Source organism: Dasypus novemcinctus, chromosome 7 (assembly GCF_030445035.2).
Source record: "Dasypus novemcinctus isolate mDasNov1 chromosome 7, mDasNov1.1.hap2, whole genome shotgun sequence".
Taxonomy (NCBI): domain Eukaryota; kingdom Metazoa; phylum Chordata; class Mammalia; order Cingulata; family Dasypodidae; genus Dasypus; species Dasypus novemcinctus.
In genome coordinates this window covers 66,312,532-66,333,140 of record NC_080679.1, presented here as the reverse complement: position 1 = coordinate 66,333,140, position 20,609 = coordinate 66,312,532, and the positions used below count along the sequence as shown (strand labels likewise).

Below are 20,609 nucleotides of genomic sequence, written 5' to 3'. Positions count from 1 at the left end.
GGATGACTGACAGTATTTTAGACAAGGAGTAACATTATGAAGCCTGCAGGTCTAAAAACAGCTCATTGATATTTGCCTTCTAAATTCTTAGACTATTTCCCAGAGCTTAACTATTTTTAGCCTCCTCCTTCTTTACTTCCTCCTCTTCCTTATTGTTTCATAAATGAGCAGTAGGACACTTTATAGTCTACATTTCTACAGAAACCCAATATTTTCTGGCACTAACTCCTCTGATATAATAAAAAGAATGCTTTTTCCTATAATTTCTTAGAAAACATAGATTTGTTTAAGCCATATGTGCTTCAAATGTGAACATCTATGCTCAGAAACCATTATTATAAGAAAAAGTATTATTTTTCCCATTGAAACAAGGAATTCATTTTCAAGCAGAAGGAATTCCTTTATAATTTAAATATTTTCTTGGTGGTTAAAGGATATTTGGAAATATTTTGTGACATGTAACTTGGCATTGTACCTTTTATCACATAATAAAATAGAAATATTTGTGTGTCCTCATAAGGTTATCACAACTGGAAGATCTTCATGGCCAAATATTTTGAAACTTAGGAAATTTTTAAAAAATTTTGTGTTATGTTTTATATACTCTAAAATATTTCTGTTGTAATCCTAGATGTTAGTGTGGCCTGATACTACACATGGAAACTAACAAACCGAATGTAAAGAAACTATTTTCAGTTTCTAGGTCTTGGAAATATAAATCACATAACTGTGGTTTCATAACAGGCATATCCGTAATTGCTTAAAACAGAATAAACATCCAGTTTTGAGTATTCCCATGCTAAATATACTTAAGACTGTTTAATGTGATCATTTTGAATTTTCTCCTTTACCTCTGAGTGGATTTATAAAATATCTCACCCATTGTAAATGATGATTCTCACACTGATGATTCTTGTCCTTTTCTCCCTTTTCTGGAAGGATACTCAGTTGGAGCTGGTCATTTTCGGAGTGGGCACACTACAGAAGTAGTTGGAGGAGCCCCTCAACATGAACAGATAGGCAAAGTAAGAATTACATTTTTATATTTATTTCTTCATGAAAGTTCAAATAAAATCCTCACGAGAATAAGATATTAAAAAAGGATCTGCAAAAAATTTAAGAATAAAATACTAGAAATGATGAACCAATTTAGGAGAATTGGTGAAAGATGACTTTTAGAAGAAATGTAGTAGAAAACTTTAAGGAAAATTATGTAAGAGTAAAATGAGGCTTTTCTTTCTTATGACCAAATTGTTTTTATGATAAAATTACTTAAAGAATACCCACGTCATGTGTTTATAGGTTAATAAGTTTATAGCTAAAAGGAAATCAAGACAGTTACGTGTTTTTTAGAAAGGTTAACATGTTACATCTAGTTCTAGTATTTAACACACAGTGTGAATATTAGTCACTCGGTATTTCTGAGCCTTACTTTGAAGCAATACTTTCTGTGCCCTTTCTATGGGATCAATATGGGATAGTTTCTAGAAGATTGTTTTAACAACTTACAGGGTATGATGATGGACAACAACCATCCCAAGGAACAGAGTCTGTACTGCAAGATAGTCCCATCCATCTGCCCCATGGGATCTAAGGCCCCTTTCAATTAGAGAGGGAGTGGGCATCACCATCCCAAATACCTCAGGACTGGGGAATGACAGTGGACTAGAGTACACTTACTGGTTTTCTACTATAGACTAATTGTGATTCTAGCAATGGAAGAACTTTTTTCATTGATGTGGAGGCAGTGGCCACTGGAGGTTCTGAGGGGAGGAAGAGGGAAAAACAGGTGTATTATGGGAGCATTTTTGGGACTTGGGAATTGTCCTGATTGACATTGCAATGACAGATACAGACCATTATATATCTTGTCGTAACTTACAAAATTGTGCGGGAGAGAGTATAAACTGCAGTGTAAACTATAATCCACGCTTAGTGGCAATGCTCCAAACGTGTTCATCAGTTGTAACAAACGTACCACACCAATGAAAGATGTTGTTAATGTGGGAAAATGTGGGATGGGTAGGGAGTGGGGCATATGGAAATCCCCTGTATTTTTAATGTAACATTTATATAATCTAAGTATCTTTTTAAAAAATACAAAAGCTTATTAAAAAATAAAAGTAAATCATTTTAATGTCAAAACAGACCCCTAAACCTTTTGCATCATGCTCAAAAAGAATTTTTTTGATAATTTAGCAATTAAAAGTTAGAAAAATTGATGTTTGGATCAAGTGAAAATAGTAGTTTAATGTGAAAGAAGTCTTAACTTTTTCTAATTCCTTTCCAAATTGCAGGCATACATATTCAGCATTGATGAAAAAGAACTAAATATCATACATGAAATGAAAGGTAAAAAGGTAATATGTCCGATTGTATGTGACCCTTGCCTAAATCTGTAAGACTAATGGTACCTATTCTTGAAATTACTGTAGCAACAATATTATAATACCTTCTAAATAACAAACATTTAAACTAAGATATACATTAAGACAACCTTTGTAAAATATTTAATTTGTCCCCCTCATTTACTTGAGCAAAAATACCAAACACATTTAATAGTCACTAAAGAGAATGAAATTATGAAACATGATACTTTATAACAAGTGTGAATTACTAAATCTAATGATGAAAAACAGAGATTATGAGAAGCAATGAATTAAAAAAACATATTCAAGTGTGATTAAAAGAAAAAAACTAAAGCAACATTCAATGTTTACACTTTCCCAGTGTGCTTATTCACAGAACGATCTGATGCTTTACTGCATTTGTACAAATGACAGCTCTCAATGGACTGGAAAATTTTAAGTAGCAGAACTCTAGTATCACCTTTAAGATTTTCTGTAATAAATTAAGTTTATGTTCATGCTCATTAACTTTCATAAGGCTGTAAGATTTACCAATTTTTAAATAATATTAAATTACTTTTGATAAAAAGTAAGTAAAAAATTATTCTCAAACTTAAAAATTAAAAAGGGTAATATGATTCCTTTTTTGTTATCCCTGAGGGCTTTTGCGAGTAGCCCTTCTTTTTTCTCAATTACTGGCTCTGATTTGTTCTTGGGTAGCTTGGCTCATATTTTGGAGCTTCCATCTGTGCTGTGGACCTCAATGCAGACGGCCTTTCGGATTTACTTGTGGGAGCACCCATGCAGAGCTCCATCAGGGAGGAAGGAAGAGTGTTTGTGTACATCAACTCTGGCTCGGTATGTCCTCTCTGCATGCAAACTTGAAGCCATTTGTGGAAGAATTATTAAAACTGAAGTGCTTCTTACTCTAGGGTTATACAACTATAAACTCTGATTTATTTGTACTGACAAAAGTACAGATTCAAGTATTGCATTGATGCTTTAAAAATGGAATGGAACATGATGATGAATGGGCAGCTGTCCCATATTTATATTCTAAAAGTATGGGATAAATTTTTCTGGAGTTTCTCTACTCATAGCTGTGCATATTCACTCTAGTAGTTGAAACTTCTTCCAGTTTTATGACACAAATCTGACTTAAAAGAATGATTTTTATGCAGCCTTCAGAATGTGGTTGTCTTATTGGTTTTATAGTAAATGTCCTTTATATAATTTAATAAATTATAAAATATCAATAGAAGTAGAAGATAAAGAATTAAATGCTTTCAGTTTTCTGACTTGAAAACATTGGAAAGACAATGTTTTGATAAACCTCTTAATTTGCACAATTCATATAGATTGTATTCTTGAGAAGAAAATAATAAAATTGTCTTGGTTTATTTCAAAGTGGATATGTTGGTATGGAAATAGGTTTCTGGTGGGGTTTCAAGTTATGAGGGTTAATTTGGAATTGACAGAAGCTGACCATTTGATGATTCAATTAATAATTCTGCTAGCCTTATCTTGTCAGCCTGGCTCCTTGACATCAAAACAATGAATTGATAGGATTTTAATAGGATCTTCTTGAGCTTTCCTTTGTTTTACAAACAAGAACTCACTTGTGAGAAAATTGGTTCATCACTTATGGCACAGCATTTTTCAATCAGGTTTTAACAAAGCAAAATGTGTTTTAGTAATGGATTTTTAACCTTATCAGTGGTTTCAGAGCATTTACTGAATTCCTGTACTAAGCATCAGACTAAATTCTTTGCAATTTAAGAGAAGAAACAGTCTAGTCTGATAAAACTAAGAGGTTCTTAAAGTACTAAATATAGAGCAAGAGAGTTATTTCAACATTGGGATATCCTAGGCTACATTTAGACCTAGATATAATAGTAAAGGCATATCATCAACATGATCATCACAGTCTCATTGATAGTGCTATCCTGCAATAATTTCTCTTCCCTAGAGGTGCCATGTCTTCTCTGCATAAATGGTCATCCTTATACTTGCTCCCTCATCCTGAAAACTTCTTTCCCTTGCCTTTACAAATTAAGCCTTTTGAGAACAATTCAAACAATAGTCTATGCTCCTAAAGAAGGCAATATGGGACCATTTTTTTTCTCCATTGAACTTTTAGGTAACCCCAACATGAAAAAGAGATAAAAGGGGCACTCTTCTGCTTAAAGGGCAAAGTAAGAGCCCTGACCACTTGACCAAACTCTTGTCTTTTCCTCAATTCTTTCCTGAGGCATAGCTGTTAATTTCCTAATTGATTTTAGCTTTTAAAACATCTGGTATAGGTTATTCTTCCTTTGTTCCCTTCCAGTCTCCTACTTCTCCACTCCCTGAAATGCACTAACCAATACCTGGCGTTATGTTGTGTATTTGTTTGGTCTGTTCTCCTACTGGAGTGTAGTAGCCATATAAAGAGAAACCGACCTGGCTTATTTATTGCTGTTTCCTAAGGACTTGGATGAGTCCTGGGCAAGTCAGTGCTCAGTAATTGTTTTTGAATGAAGTCAAGAATGAATGATACTTGAATGAATCTGGCTTCCACATACTTCCACTAAAATAGCTCTCAGGGGTCCCTAGTGAACTCTTGGCCACCATTCATTGTAAGTAGAAGATACCTGAACAAGAGTGATCGCTGCTCCTTCATAAAACTCTCTTCCTGGAACTTCAGTGCCATTGCATTGTCTTAAGTCTGTACCATGTTTCTCCTTTCTGGGGTCTCTTCTCATTTCTCTTTAAATTAGGCATTTCCCCAGGAGATAAGTTCTTTCATTCCCTGGTCCCTTGTTCCTTCAATAAAATCCTCCCCTGCTTTGGGGTCAGTGGTCCCATCTATAGAGATGATTTCCAAACTTAGTTCATTCATTAGAAAAAGAATTAAGTACTTGAAATGTAATAAGGACTGTGACAGGAGCTGAGAATAATCTTAGTAGGACCTCATGCTCTTCTAAGGGGGCAAATGTGTGAGGAAACAGTTGAATACAACTTGACAAATGTCACCTTATAAATATATAATATATTTCAAGTGGAAGAATTGGTTCACTCTGGGTCAAAAAAGTTTCACGGTGTTGGTAGTATTTGAGCAAAACATGAATAGGAATTTTTCAGTTGGGAAATAAAAGATGGAGGATATGCCACAAGAGGAAGTACACATGTGGTCTTAGGAAATGAGGAAAAGCTCTGAGAAGAGGGCAGCACCTCTGAGGAGTAGTGCACTGGAAAAAAATTTAATACAAGAGTGTAACATGATAAGAGTTTGAAAAAAGGTCTAGTAATTATTGCAATAGCTTATTATTGTAACATTATTGAATGTCTTATTGCAATAACTAATCTTCCAACTTCTGAGGTAGCAATGCTCCATTGCTGCTGGATGAAGGTTCTAAAAGCCAGTTCAAGCCATGTCATTCCTCACCTCAGAAATCTCCAATGATTCCTTAGTACCCCTAAATTAAGAGTACACTTTCCCCAGCATTCAAAGTCTCAGTTCATAAGACTCTGGTCTGACTTTTTTTTTTGTCTCATCCATTATACCATTATACCTACTCTTCATTATTGCCAAATTCTTTGGCATCAGTGTTTTGCTAATATAGTTTTCTCTGTATATCAAAATGTTACCCATCCTTCAATAGTTACCTTAAATGCCATTTTCTTTATGAAATATTTTCTGGTTCTCACAATCAGACATGATTTTTGCTTCTTACCTAGTGTTAAACAGCTTACACATTTCCTAAATCATTTACATGGTTGTACTAAGCCCTCCCTGTAACTGGGCTTTTTACTTGTTCACTCTTCCTACAGTGCTTTGCCTTTAGTAGAAGCTTGATAAATATTTGCTAAATTGAATTATCAAAATGATTTATTGGGTTTTCAAATCTAGGGATCATGAGTTTGATCATGTCCTTTGAGCTCTAGTTATACTATTATGTGTTGACATACTCAAATATTTATTGAATTGAATGGAGATGTGTGTACTAAAGCTCAGTCAGTAGTTTGTCCAACTTGATTGAAGTATTAGAAAAAAAATCCATATCCAATTACAACAGTAAATTGTATATAAAGTTGTCAGGGATTGTTATATTAACACCTTTTCTCCCCCCTTTCTATTTAGGAAACAGTAATGAATGAAATGGAAACAGAGCTCATTGGAAGTGACAAATACGCTGCAAGATTTGGGGAATCTATAGTTAACCTTGGTGACATTGACAATGATGGCTTTGAAGGTAATTAAAAGTATCTAATTTGATACTTGATCTCAGCTTTTCAACTGGTGTGTGGAAGAGAATATGATTGGAGTCTTGTGTTCCCTCTAGAAAATGGAGCCAGAATAGTATACATTAGTATTAAGTTTGGTTTTCCCTTTTAGTATTATTTTGGATTTCTTAGTTTTCAGCTGTTGATTCTTACTGTGATAGTAAAGGATGAAAATTTAAAATGCCTTATTTAATTGATTTTCGAGACACCATTGATTATAAGTTGCATTATTTTATGTGCCTCTAAAAATCATTGTCTATTAATTTGTGACACACCACTTATTTTAAGAATCTTGATCTCAGGAAAAAAAAAGTATAACTCAAACTGATTGGAATGTAATATTTAACAATCAGTACAGTAGAAACATGGACCAAACCCACCAGAGGCTGACTGCAGAGCTGGAGCAGGGTTCTAGAGAGTCCCCTGCTATGCTAAGCATTACCTATTCAGCTGCTGCATTGTGGGAAGATTTAGAAGATCCCAGGAGAGGGTGACCCTTGGGAGCTCAGGGATAGCAGCTATTTATCAACTGATGTAATTAATAGATGGTACCATTATAGTTGCATATTGTTTGGATAGTGGCCCTCCTGTTACTTGCCTGTCTTTTATCAGCATTCCCTCCCAAAATGTCTTTTTTCCCCCTCAATCTAATACTGAGTAGTAAACAAGTCTGCTAAAGGTGTGCATAAAATAATGAATGGGTTTGAAAGGAGAGTGCATGGTTTTCTAGAGTATTTGATATTTTATTTTAGGGCTCAAAAATGTGTCTTTTTTCTTGAGATGGCCATTGGCAGTTGGTATATTGTAATTGATGATTACATAAAATAGGTATTAAGTTAAAACTTACTCGGAAACTGGGAATAAGCAAGGGGGTGCTATAAACTCTCACCTCCTTAAATTCTGCTTAAAATGCTCCAATAAACTCCAGATGTTTGAAATGCATTCTTTTACAAGACAGTTTGTTATTGAATAATTGTTTGAATTTTATGCTTCTGTTGAAGCCTATTAAATGTAAAATACTGAAATTTAGTATACAAATGTCATTTCTAGATTTTTTACTATTTTAAAAATGAAAATAGAAAATATTATGTAGATAGTTTTATGGCTATGATTGCCCATAGCATTTTACATTAGAACACCTATAAAATTTAATTATAACTGTTTTACCAAGAATTATGTCAGCTGTATCATACCAGGTATAGATTATGTGTTATAACAAATTTAAATGAAGAAATAGTGGCACTTTTTCTAGTTTCACAATAAAAAACTATTTACATCTAATGTAACTTATGGACAATAGTTAACATTAATATTGTAATATTTTGCAACAATGGCAAGAAGATATTTTTTTCAATACTAAGGGACAACAATAGGGAAGTATATGGAGGTATAGGATTTTTCCTTTCAGAGTAATAAAACATTCTAAAATTGACTGAGGTGATGACAGCACAGCTGTGATGAAAATGAGAGCCACCAAGTGGATTGTACAAAACCTGGGACTGTATAACACAGGGAATCCAGTGGTGGAAGAGGCACTGTGGTTAACAGGAAAAATATGAGAATGTTCTTTCCTGAATGATAAATAAATAATACTAATATAGAATGTTAATAATTGGGTGTGTTGGGGGAAAAATATACCAAGTGTAAGATGCGGCCTATAGTTAATAGTAATATTTTGACAATGTTCTTGCATAGTTTGTACAAATGTTTCACAATAATGCAAGTTATTGGTGGTAGGGAGATGTATGGGAGCCCTGCAGGATGATATTCTTGTTTGTTTTGTAAATTCACAAATTTCACTATACATTTATTCTTTATGTTCATGTAAGAATGATATACTTCAATAAAATTTTATTAAAAATGTGAAAATGTGGAAAAAACCTTATTTAATGGTTAGTTTAAGTACATAGAGACCCCTTACTTAACAAATATCTATAATATGAAACCATGTTTATAAACCTTGGTATATATACAAGAAAATATAATTCTTTTAAAAACACAATCATCATTTAATAAGAGACTTACTTTTTTACTTATGTTTCCTTTGGCATTTCAGTTTAATTGACATGCTTAAGACCATTTGCTATTTTGAATACACTGAAATCTATTTGTGTTGTGCACATGCATGAGAAATGACTTTTGTGACCTCAGAATGTCAACAACAAACCTAAATTATTTCTATAATAAGAGAGAGTTGTAAAAATGTCTTGGACAGTAGACAAGTCCCCTTAGTGGAGTCACTCCAGTACCTTGGAAAATCCAGGCATTTTCCAGTGGTTTGAGGGACAGAAAGTGCCTTGTCTATGAAACTTAGGAAGAAGAATGTAGATGGGTCTTTCCAAGGACAACCTGCTGTGCATATGAAAACCTGGGTTTCGCACAGCACTTCTTTGAGGGCTCTTAAGCACTCAGTTCCTAAAAGTTTTATCTTTATTTCTGGAAGATTATTATTCAAATAATTGTTTTCAATTTTTATTTCAGCCTATTTTGTGCCATTTATAATGTCATCTATGATTCCATTTATAACACAACGTATTTACTTCTAGTGGTTACATTAATTCTGGTTTATCTCAGTGAATATTTTCTAATATGATATATTTCCTTCTACTTGGTCCATTGTTAATTTTATTTTATATTTTGCCCATGCCTAGGCTTTTTCTACATTTTAGCTATGTTAGCAAGACCCTGCTGATTTGGAAGTAGGGTCATTGTGTTCTAGTACTTTGTTGAGGTCTTTAATTCCATTCCACCCTGTTTGTCTGGGGAGATACTAGGGCATTTCTATGTTTTAGTTTTCTTTATGTGCTTCCCTGTTCCTTTTTCCCAACATTCGCCATGTTTTATTTTTCTGGGCTAGACAGATAAAGTTTGTGTTCGTGGCGGGGAGTGTGGGATTGTTTGATGAGGGGATGAAAACTATACTGCTCCTTTTTTCTTCCTCCACCTCCAATCTTAGATGCAAATCAGACTTACTGTCCTTTTAGCATGCAAAATTTTATGTTGTTTTTGCACAGCAGGCCCAAGATATTCAGGGAGAAGAATTTGTCATATTTTCTTTAAAATAACTACTTTTTTTCTTCACAAGGCAAACAGAAATATAAGCAAACCATTTCATAAGGAGATAACCAAGCAATTCGGCAAGAGTCCATTGTAAAGTCTCAGCAAAAGTCTGAGAAAGTTGTTTGATTGATGGATGGATAGACTTGATAGCATTTTGGATTTCAAATATAAAATAAATTTGGGAAGACCACATTGTTAGTTTAGATTTCTTTTTACCTTGAGCCTTTTTTCTGACTTTTAGACCATATGCTTGAATATCTTAGAGCAGAACCATAATAAGGCTTTTAAAATTATGAATTACAGACTGTACTATGTGTCCCTGAAATAAGTATGATATATTATCAATATTACTAATTGAGCACTTCTTTGACACAGAACAGTAATCGTTTCTATGAGGGGAAAAGGCTGCATCTTAGTTTCCCAGATGCTGTGACAAATACCACACAATGGGTTGGCTAAATAGAAATTTGTCTCATGGTTTTACAGGTTGGAAAGTTTGTTTCCTCTCATAGTCAGTTGTGTTTCAGCTGACTGGCAGTCCTTTGGTTCCTTGCCTTTCCTGTCACATGGTGATGTCCTTTCTTTTTTCTCTTGGGTTCTTGCTGACTTCCAGCTTATAGCTGCATACAAAGACTTCTAGTGATCAGGATTAAGACCCTACCTCATTCAGTTGGGTCATACCTTAGTTAAAAATAATGTCTTCAAGAGGTGCTGTTTACAATGGGTATATACCCACAAGAATGTGGATTAAGACAAGGGCATGTCTCCATTAAGGGTACATGATTCAATCCACCATAGTTGGGTAACCTCTGTTGTTAATGATTTTATAGAGCATGGTGATGGAGAGCACAGACTCTGGAGCTAAACTGTCAATGTTTAAATCTCAGCACTATCACATCCTGGGTATGTGACCTTGAGCAAGCTATACTCTATACTTTCCTCATCTGTAAAGTATGGATCAAAAAGTACTTATTTCATATGGTGGTTGTGAGGGTCATACTAATTAATATCTATAAAACCCCTAGCACAGTGCCTACATTGTAAGCACTATATACATTAACTGGTGTTAAGATTATTATGATTACACTAATGATTGTTATGACTTATACTAACAAAGTGAAATAAAAATATCCAGATGAAAAGTTGCCAAATATCTTGAGGTTTGTTATGTATATTGTGTACCAAATTGACAGATTTGAGTTGTGTAGGCACAGAAAAGCATTTTAGTATTTATGTATAATTTTAAAGTATTTTCCCTACTTTCTAGAATGATAACCAGAAGTTTGGATTATCCATAAGATAGTTAAAGTTTGAATACCCAAATGTCTTCTGTAGGAAGAAAAATTGACCTGGGCTTTAAAAAATTCTTTTTTCCTCAGCTGAAAAGGCTCATCTGTATTGTTTCAAGATGTTTGCCTTAATTTAGATCACTAGAGCTAATAACTGAGACTGAGAGAATTTCTGTATATCAACAATTTCATAACCCAGACTTGTAATTTTTAGGTATTATCATCAAGATTCAAGGTACAGAATTCTGGTTACTAGGTCATTAGCCACCATGGTGGAGGTATAAACCCAACCTTGACTAATGAAATTGCCAGTTTTTCTTGTCTTCAGTGGCTACGAGATATCTCCCCCTTCCCTTCTATTCACCTCTCTCTCCTCCCTTTCCTGCCATTATCTGCCTTCCTCTTCCTCACCTTTATGTTCCCATATATATTTAGTCTGCTCATATCTGCCCCCAGCTATGCCAAATTGATTGCCATTCTTCAAGTGTACGATGCTGTCTCTTGCTCCCTAGCCTTTGCACAGGCATTTTCTAGGTGTGGACTGCTTTTTCTTCTTTACATGGCAATGACCTATCAGTACTTAATCTCAGCTTGGGCATCATCTTCTTTAAATTCTACCAACTCCCTGTCTGTGCCATTACTTTTATACTTTTATTTGCTCTTCTTCCCTACTAGACTGTGAGTTCCCTCTAGGGGCTGTGTCCTGTATCTCCAGTTCCTGGCAAATGTCTAGAATACAGTAGGTGCTTAGTAGACATCCAGTGAATATATAAATGATGGGAAATCTTTGTATATGAAAACTTAAAAATAATTTGCTCTAGTCAGAAGAGGCTAGCCTTAAATCTAAACAAATAAGAATTCTAGGATGGAGTCTCTCTTCTAGGTAAACACAGAAAAGTTTGCATTTTTAAAATTGTACATTTGGCATATAGCTATAACAAAGGTGTTTTTACTTCCCAATGAAATAACAGTCAAAAATTGCTATCATAATTGCTTAAAAGGTTTTAGATTTGATAGACAGTGATAATAAATAACAGGAGAACAGACTTTCTGTACTTTAAGTTTTTATGAAAGTAATAAAAATATTGTGTGTAAATAAATATATCTATATACATCTACACATATATATTAACAAATAGAAATACTAGGTAAAGAATAATGAAATGCATTTGGAATATTCTTTTTCTCCTATATGTTGTATATTTATAGCACTTAAGCAACCATGCCATTTGTAATTTCTATTTTTCTCTTAGTTTTCTTATCAGTCGATCAAATATTCTTTTTTTAAAATATATATACTTTTTTAAAGGATACTTAGAATATATAAATGTTACTTAAAAAATATAGGAGATTACCATATGCCCCATTCCCTACTCATCCCACATTTTCCCACATTAACAACAAACATCCTTCATTAGTGTGGTACATTTGTTACAATTAATGAACACATTTTGGAGCATTGCCACTAAGCATGGATTATAGTTTACAGTGTGTTTTACTCTCTCTCATGCACAGTTTTCTAAGTTATGACAAGATATATAATGGCCTGCAGCTATCATTGCAGTGTCATTCAGGACAATTCCCAAGTCCCAGAAATGCCTCTTTGTTGCTCAGATGTTCTTTTATTCCCCTTGTGGTGTCATAATCTAATGTGAATTCCAGTAAGGTCATAAAGGTGAGGCAGCCGTTAATTTTGCAGAACAAAACCATGTTCTGAAGTCCAGTGTGCAAAAGCACATTTGTCCAGATATCCTTAACAATTACCTTAATCACTTTCTTTGAAATAAGGAATTTGCTTAGAAGTCATTTTTCAAATAAGGTAGAGCCCAAAGCTAAAATTTCCTTGTGGCTATAATTTTCATGTAGTAACATAGTAAGTGGCAGGCACTGCCCTAAGCACTTCGCACAAGTACCTTTATGCTAAGGTGGGTTCTGTCATGATCCCATTCCATAGGAGGGAAATGAGATTTCAGATTAAGAAATAGGCCCATGTAAGCTGGGCGCAGCGGCAGAGCTGGGTCAGGCCTGGACAGACTGGCCTTGGAGCCCTTATCCCTAACGCACAGCACTGTCAGACACCTCTCAGAGCTCATTCAGTCTGCTTTCTTAACTCCATTCATTCAGGGTCTTCCATGCACGGTATTCTACATTGTTAGGATAACTACTCTGTTATTTTGTCTGTCTAGTGAGAAAAGTGTTGTGTTTTTTCTTTTTTTTAAAATGAGAGAGTCTTTTTATAATATGCAATATGAATTAAACATCATGAAGGGTAGTTTTCAGATTTGCGTTCAGCCTGATGAAGAGTTTTGTGTCAAAAATCTGTTACTTTTCTACCACTTAAATCCTTGAATAGATGTTGCTATTGGAGCGCCACAAGAAGATGAACTGCGAGGTGCTATTTATATTTACAATGGCCGTGTAGATGGGATCTCCCCGACCTTCTCACAGGTATGATGCTACTGTATTTGCAAAAGAGGAAATGCTAATAAAACCTTCCTTGAAGCTACCAGTGTTAATTTAGGCTGACTTTTTCTTAACTTGTACTTTCAAATATTTAATATTATTTCACCATATTCTTGTAATGGCATATGAACTCATTTTTAAGGTTATCAGTCATTCTTTGAAACCACTTTCTTTCATAAATGTGAGTTCAGATTCACTTCCTAGTTTCTGTAGACTATTAAATATTTATTTCTCCATTTCACCAAATTTCTTAATAGTACTGTTCTGAGGTAGTATCCATACTATTCCACATACTCCCATTTGGATTTGGTTAACTATATATTGGCTTGTGGCTAAAACCCAATATTTAATGGCAATTGCAGAGGGACAGCAAAAGCAAATATGATATTCTGTGTTTCTGCCAATCCAGAATAGTAAGACTAGTATTTTAATAAAGTTCCATGTTTTAACTCAGACTTCACTTTGATATTTTGAAAATCAGGGAATTTTAGTACATAGGAAAAAATATGTTCACATTTAGAGAAGAAAAAATGTTCCAAAGATACTTCTAAGGAAACTTTTGCTAACAGTATTATTTTTGATTAGGCAACAGTGGACAAATGCGTCTCCAAACTTAAAATGAAAGGTATGTTCTTGTCCTGTAAAAAAAACAACCAAACACTGATTTTAGTATGGCTAGCAACTTGACATTCATGAATCAGTACCTGAATATGAAATTAGACACATGGACTAAGAAGCACATACCTGGCTTGGGTTGCCCTTGTTAAGTGCTCAGAAACAATCTGGCTAAAGAGGGTTACTTTCATCTTAAATCTGAATAGCAGGCTCTACTAAGTTGTTATATATGTCTTATTTTCCACATTATTTGTTTAGTTAACCATATTGGCCAGGGAAATAAATACAGAGCTTGAAAGAAGAGTTGAGGGAGCCAGGACTGTTTTAGAAGATCTATACTCCATAATTTTCCTAAAGGAGATCATTTTTTCTAATCATAAAACTGATGTCAACTGCCTGCTCTGAGCTGGAAGCTTTTGTTTCTCTTGGACAGAAGTATCTGACTTAACTAAAATGTCTTTTGTTAATAAATGTGCCAAGACATGGAAAGTCTCATTATTCATCTAAATCATTGCTTCTCTGGGGTATTAGATGTTCAAAAACTCCTTCCCATTCAATTTAACTATTTTTCAGAGAATTGAAGGGCTTCAAATCAGTGAATCATTAAGTATGTTTGGACAGTCTATATCTGGACAAATTGATGCAGATAATAATGGATATGTAGGTGAGTATAAAACTATATTTTAAAATTTGTAGAAAGCTTTATTGTAGATACTGCTTTATTGTAAAGTATATAAAGCTGGTAAAGAAGACTTCTAATTTACTGATTTTTTTCCCTCAATTTTTAAAGCTGTACTGAATTCGAGAATGGGCCAGATATGATCGAGTAATCCCTGAGCTTTACATTGTTATTTAATATTAAATTCTTTTTCTCAAAAAAATGAAAAACACCCATGAACTATATCTATGATAGGGTGATGAAAAGAATGAAAATTTTTAAAAAATTGGAAGGTAGATTCTGGGTAAAGTTTTCTAGTATAAAAATTGATTGTGGCTTTTACTTTAGTAAATCTATTTTTATATACTAACGCTTATATTTATATTATAAACAAATGAAGGTCATTGTAAATGAGTGGATTCAGACAAAAGTTGGATGAAATTTAAGATGTTAGCATATCTTTCCTAATTAATTTTCTATAAATTGTGTTTTGATATAGTCAAAAGGTGGTATGTAGTTAAGTATGTATGGCTAAAAAGTAATTCTCTTTGACTAATGATGATCATTAATCTGTGTTGTTTTTTTTCCTCCAGATGTAGCAGTTGGTGCTTTTCGGTCTAATTCTGCTGTGTTGCTAAGGTAAGGTTGATACATTTCACTGCTTAATGACAATGGGCTTAATTGTAAATAATGGGAGGCAATTTTAAAAATCCACAGTGCTAGTGACCTCATGATGCTCTTTTTGTTATTCTGAAGTTTGATTATTGAACTTTAGATTTTTCCCTACCTTACATAAATATGATTAAATAAATCACTGGAAGAAGTCAATATTTTTTAATAAAACAGATTCATGAAGTTCCTTGGTCAGTGTAACCTGGCAAAACAAGTGGAATTGTTAGCCTTCTTCAGGAAAACTATTTCTGCAATAATAGTGCTAATTTTATTTCCTTCTTAGGACAAGACCTGTAGTGATTGTTGAAGCATCTTTAAACCACCCTGAGTCAGTAAATAGAACAAAATTTGACTGTGTTGAGAATGGATTACCGTCTGTGTGCATGGACCTAAAACTCTGTTTTTCATATAAAGGCAAAGAGGTTCCAGGTTATATTGGTAGGTTTGGCCTTATGTTATTAGTCCCTGATTGATTGTGTATGTCATTCATGTTACAACCATCTTTTGAGTCCTCACTGATATTCACCATGAAGGCCTTTTGCGGAAGAGCAGCTGACTTACCCCTTTCTGTGCCATCTTCCAGATGCTTATATTGTTCTAATCCAGGGGTTCTTAACCAGGGCTCCGTGGAGAAAGATTTCACGGGCTCCATGAGCTTGAACTGAAAATTCAAAAAAACATTCATTATTCTTGTGGGGGCTTGTTGGTGTGATTGTTCTATATTTATTAAATAATACACAGTATAGTGTGGACTTAGTAAGGGGTCTGTGGTTTTACCTGACTGGCAAAAGGATCTGTGGAACAAAAAATGTTAAGAAACCCTGTCATCTGATCAATAACTGGGACACATTAGGATCATTCTGAGGTGATGGCAACAAACAAAACAGGAGTATCCCTTGCTTTATTAGTTTAAGGTGAACCAACTGAGCTTAATCTGTACACACTTCTTAGAGTAGAAAGAACACAACTGCAGCTCCTCCTCTACTTTTCTGAACTTCTTTTAGCCCAGAGCTGGCTTATGGTAGGCAGCCTGAGAGGAAAAAAGTTCCTTTCGTTCATGTTCTAGCCAGTTGCAATAATTGAAGTTTTTCTGAAGTCTAAACCATGATTCTAATTTCCATAAATAACACACATCTCTTAATGACTTCCTGTGACTCTTAGTTTCTAAGAGTCTCCCCATTTCTCCATAAATATGTAACTCCCAGTTATCTGCACCGGAGAAAGTAGTATTGATATGCATCATCAAGAATTGTGGTTAACCCCAAGTAAATAACTTTGTAATTATTGTGTTTTGCTAGCAGTTTGATGTTTGTAATTATGTTCTATTTAAGCTAAGATTTGAATAACTGCTAGTGAAACTAGCTTATGGTAGGAGAAAAGCATCCTGGATTTATCATTCAAACATTAAAGACTTGTGAAGTTCGTAATCCCCACAAGAGCTATCAAGAGTTGACTGTGCCAGTGACCCTGCAGGCTGCTGTCCTCTAAACATCAGGAAGGCAGCAAATATTTCTGACCTAATCTGTGGATTTGTAACAGAGGTCTCAATCTGAATTAGCTTGTGATGAGATGGAAAGAATGAGCCTAGTATCTCTACTTTATATCATAGTTATTTTTAACAGTGCTCTGGAAAAGCCCTGGCTAGAGATGCTGTTGTGAGTAGGCAAGTCCTCATCCAGTTATGGATTGGAGAAGTGGCAGCGTGAGAGTGTGACCCCGGAGTGAAGTACATAGTAAAGCACAGGTGAAGGTGATTATCTGAAAGATAGCTGTTGACTAAATGACTGTTTTCCTCTATGTGAGGTCAGGGTTTCCTGTATCCCTAATTCCAATGTGACCAGATATTTTTTTAAATGGTTAAAAACAAATATGTGACACTCATAAATAATCAGAACATTGTTACAAAAATGTACTTTATAATTGCCATAAAATGAATACTTGGGAAGAATAATTCACACTGTATGCATGTTTAATAAAAGCAAGGCATTTACCTCTTACTGTGAATAGATTTGTATTCAATCCTTTTGGTTGTCTGAACTTGATTAGGGTGATGGATTTGTAGATGAGTATTTCAATTGCAGCTTTTCTCTGAGATATTGAATCTCAGTTTCTTCAAAATTTTTTAAGAGTCTTTTCTGGGAATTTAATTTTATTTGTTAATCTTGTGTTAAGTAACATGCAGCTGACCACCAACTTTATGACACATATAGTAACTTTTTTTTTAAAGATTTATTTTCTTTATTTCTCCCCACCCCCTCATTGTTTGTTTTCACTGTGTCTGTTTGTTGTGTGCTTGTCCTCCTTTTTGTAGGACGCACTGGAAACCAAACCCAAGGCCTCTCATGTGGGAGGAAGGTGCCCAGTCGCTTGAGTCACCTCCGCTCCCTGCTTTATTGTCTCTCATTATATTTTCCTCCTTGTGTCTCTTGCTGTGTCATCTTGTTGTGTCAGCTTGCCATGCAGCTTGTCACATCAGCTCGCTGTCTTGCTCATCTTCTTTAGGAGGCACTGGGAACTGAACCTGGGACCTTCAATATGATAGGTGGGAGCTCAATTGCTTGAGCCACATCTGCCTCCCCTCAGGTATTGCAGTTTTGAAAGCAATTGATTTGGACTCTATTTTTTATTTTCTAAATGAAAGGAAGGCTGAAAGATTTGTTTGAAGTTTGTGGGAGTAATGGAAGTTTTATAGTTGTTTCCTTGATCCTTCCAGAAGAGTAACTCCTAAAATGTAGATTAGCACTTCAGGAATTATATAGATTCTTGAAAGTATCAGTTATGAATGATTACTCCTGTATAATGAATGACATCTCAGCAGAATATTGACTTTATCTTGTTTTGCAAAGAGTCCATTAGATTCAGGAGATAGCTTTAATTTCTTGGGAAAATCTACCTTGGAATTTTTGGTTTCCTTTTTTTAAATTTTTTTATTTTTTATTTTTATTTTTAAAGAAGCATTAAATTACATAAATGTATATAAAAAAGATAAGGGATTCCCATATGCCCCACTCCCTCTCTTCCCACACTTTCCTACCTTAATAACATCTTTCTTTAGTGTGGTACATTGTTACAATTGATGAACCTATATTGAAGCATCACTACTAACCATGGACTGCAGTTTACATTATAGTTTATAGTCTGTCCTGCACAATTTTGTAAGTTAAAACAAAATATACAATGGCCTATAGCCATAACTGCAATGTCATACAGGACAAATCCAATGTCCCAAAAATGCCCCCATGTTAAACCTATTTTTCCCTCTCCCATCCCTCAGAACCTCTGGTGGCCACTGCCTCCATATCAATGATAAGAGTTCTTCCATTACTAGGATAACAGTAAGTCTGTAGTAGAATAATAATAAGTCTACTTTAGTCCATTGTTCATTCCCCAATCTTGAGGATTTGGGGATGGTGATGCCCACTTTTCTTTTAATTGAGAGGAGACTTAGATCCCATAGGGCAGATAGATGGAGCTATCTTGGTTGCAGTTACTGACATTCTTTGGTCCTTGGGATGTGCGTTGTCCTTCATCATCTCCTTGTTAGTTGTCCTGGATCAGTCCAATGAACTGAAGAGTAGGTGTTGCAACTGCTGAAATTCAGGGCCCAACTGGCACATGGACGGACCAAAGATTTAAGTCTCTGGGTCATATATTTATCAAGTATAGTGCTAATTATAGGTTCAAATAAGACGGGCGGAGGAGCCATGTGTAGAGAATCTATAAATGAATTTAACTGTGTTATACTGGGAAGCATAAATTCCAAAATAAGGCACACTGATAGATCAGGAGCTGAATTCCTGAGCTATCGGTCCAGCTTATAGTTTCTGGATATCTCTAGAGTTCTGAGGAACGCTGCTCTTTGAGACACTGTTCGCTGTGGCAGTCAGTGAGATCTTGCTGAGACTTGCAGAAACATAACCTTTGGTTACTTTTTAATTCAAAAAACTTTTTGTTGCTTATTGAAGATCTTTAGCAGGTGAGTCTTTACTATGTCAGATTTGAAGTAAGTTCTCAAAGTACCAAAATATTTATTGAATGAATGTATATCTAATTTGTTTCCTCTTTTCACAAATCAACATTAAAAAGTCAAACTAGACACCAATAAAAACATAGAGAGCACAAGTAACTGGAAAATGCTGGAAAGGACACGTTTGAGTAAACCTTTTATATAGGTTTGACTTTTGAACTGTGTATTAATATTTTATAAGTAAAATTAGCCAAAAAGAAAAATAGCAAGCCTTCAAATTAGAAATGAACTGGAATAAATGAATGTACTCATATATGAAATTAGTCATATAACCATACAAAATAGTATTTCAAAAGACATTTGAGCACAGTACTCTGTTCTTCCTTAAGGTGTTCTAATGACAGAATTTCAATGAAATCTTACACTTAGCACTTTTATTAGTAACAATTTTGATATTGTAGTTTCAAAACTATTTTCTTTTTAGAAGAATTATGCAAAATAACCATAGCTGTTAATATTGTTAATATAAACCTAGGGGAAAGTTTATAAATCTTTTTTCAATTTATAAAAATAATTTTTAAATTTGCATATTTAAATTGTTCTCTTCCTATTTCAAGTTATTTTTTTAAATAATGAAAAAATTATATAGTATTCTATATAACTGATTTTCATTTAAAAAATAATAAAATGTTCTTAGATAATTATTTATATTCCTTGTGATTCTCTCTACTTATTTGCAGTTTTGTTTTATAACATGAGTCTGGATGTGAACAGAAAGGCAGAGACTCCATCGAGATTTTACTTTTCATCTAATGGAACTTCCGACGTGATTACAGGAAGCATACAAGTATTAAGCACAGTGGTTAACTGTAGAACACATCAAGCCTTTATGCGGGTAAACAGTCCTTTGTTAATATATGTAAACCTCAGATATTATTGATATAGCAACCTTATTGCATTTATATCTTTTTATAAAATGTGGTAAAAAGCAAGGGCTAACTCTTTCTAACTAGATGATCTATTATCCCAGAGTGAAAATGTTAGACCCCAGCCTGCCTAATTCAAACTCCACTTTTGCATCTACTTCATTTCCAATTGATCAGATTTTACCCAATCACGATTTTGTTTAGAGATTTATCTTCTTTCTAAAATTGATGTTTTCCTATTCCTGATTTTACACTTATTTATTTGCCTAAAAATGTATTATTCCTCACTCTACTGGAGCCTCAAATCTGCTCCATGGTAGTTTTTGTTTTTATTTTGTTGTGGAG

At 34.3% G+C, this 20,609-nt stretch overlaps 1 protein-coding gene across 1 annotated transcript in view; it reads left to right on the top strand.

Annotated features, from left to right (window-relative positions):
• The window catches only part of ITGA4 (integrin subunit alpha 4), an 89,451-nt gene that overhangs the window by 20,403 nt on the left and 48,439 nt on the right, over nt 1-20,609 (top strand). The window contains exons 7-15 of the mRNA XM_058300551.1: nt 940-1,025; nt 2,298-2,360; nt 3,069-3,206; nt 6,472-6,583; nt 13,317-13,411; nt 14,615-14,705; nt 15,293-15,338; nt 15,655-15,809; nt 20,079-20,233. Coding sequence (XP_058156534.1) covers nt 940-1,025; nt 2,298-2,360; nt 3,069-3,206; nt 6,472-6,583; nt 13,317-13,411; nt 14,615-14,705; nt 15,293-15,338; nt 15,655-15,809; nt 20,079-20,233 — 941 coding nt within the window. The remainder of the gene's footprint in view (nt 1-939; nt 1,026-2,297; nt 2,361-3,068; nt 3,207-6,471; nt 6,584-13,316; nt 13,412-14,614; nt 14,706-15,292; nt 15,339-15,654; nt 15,810-20,078; nt 20,234-20,609) is intronic.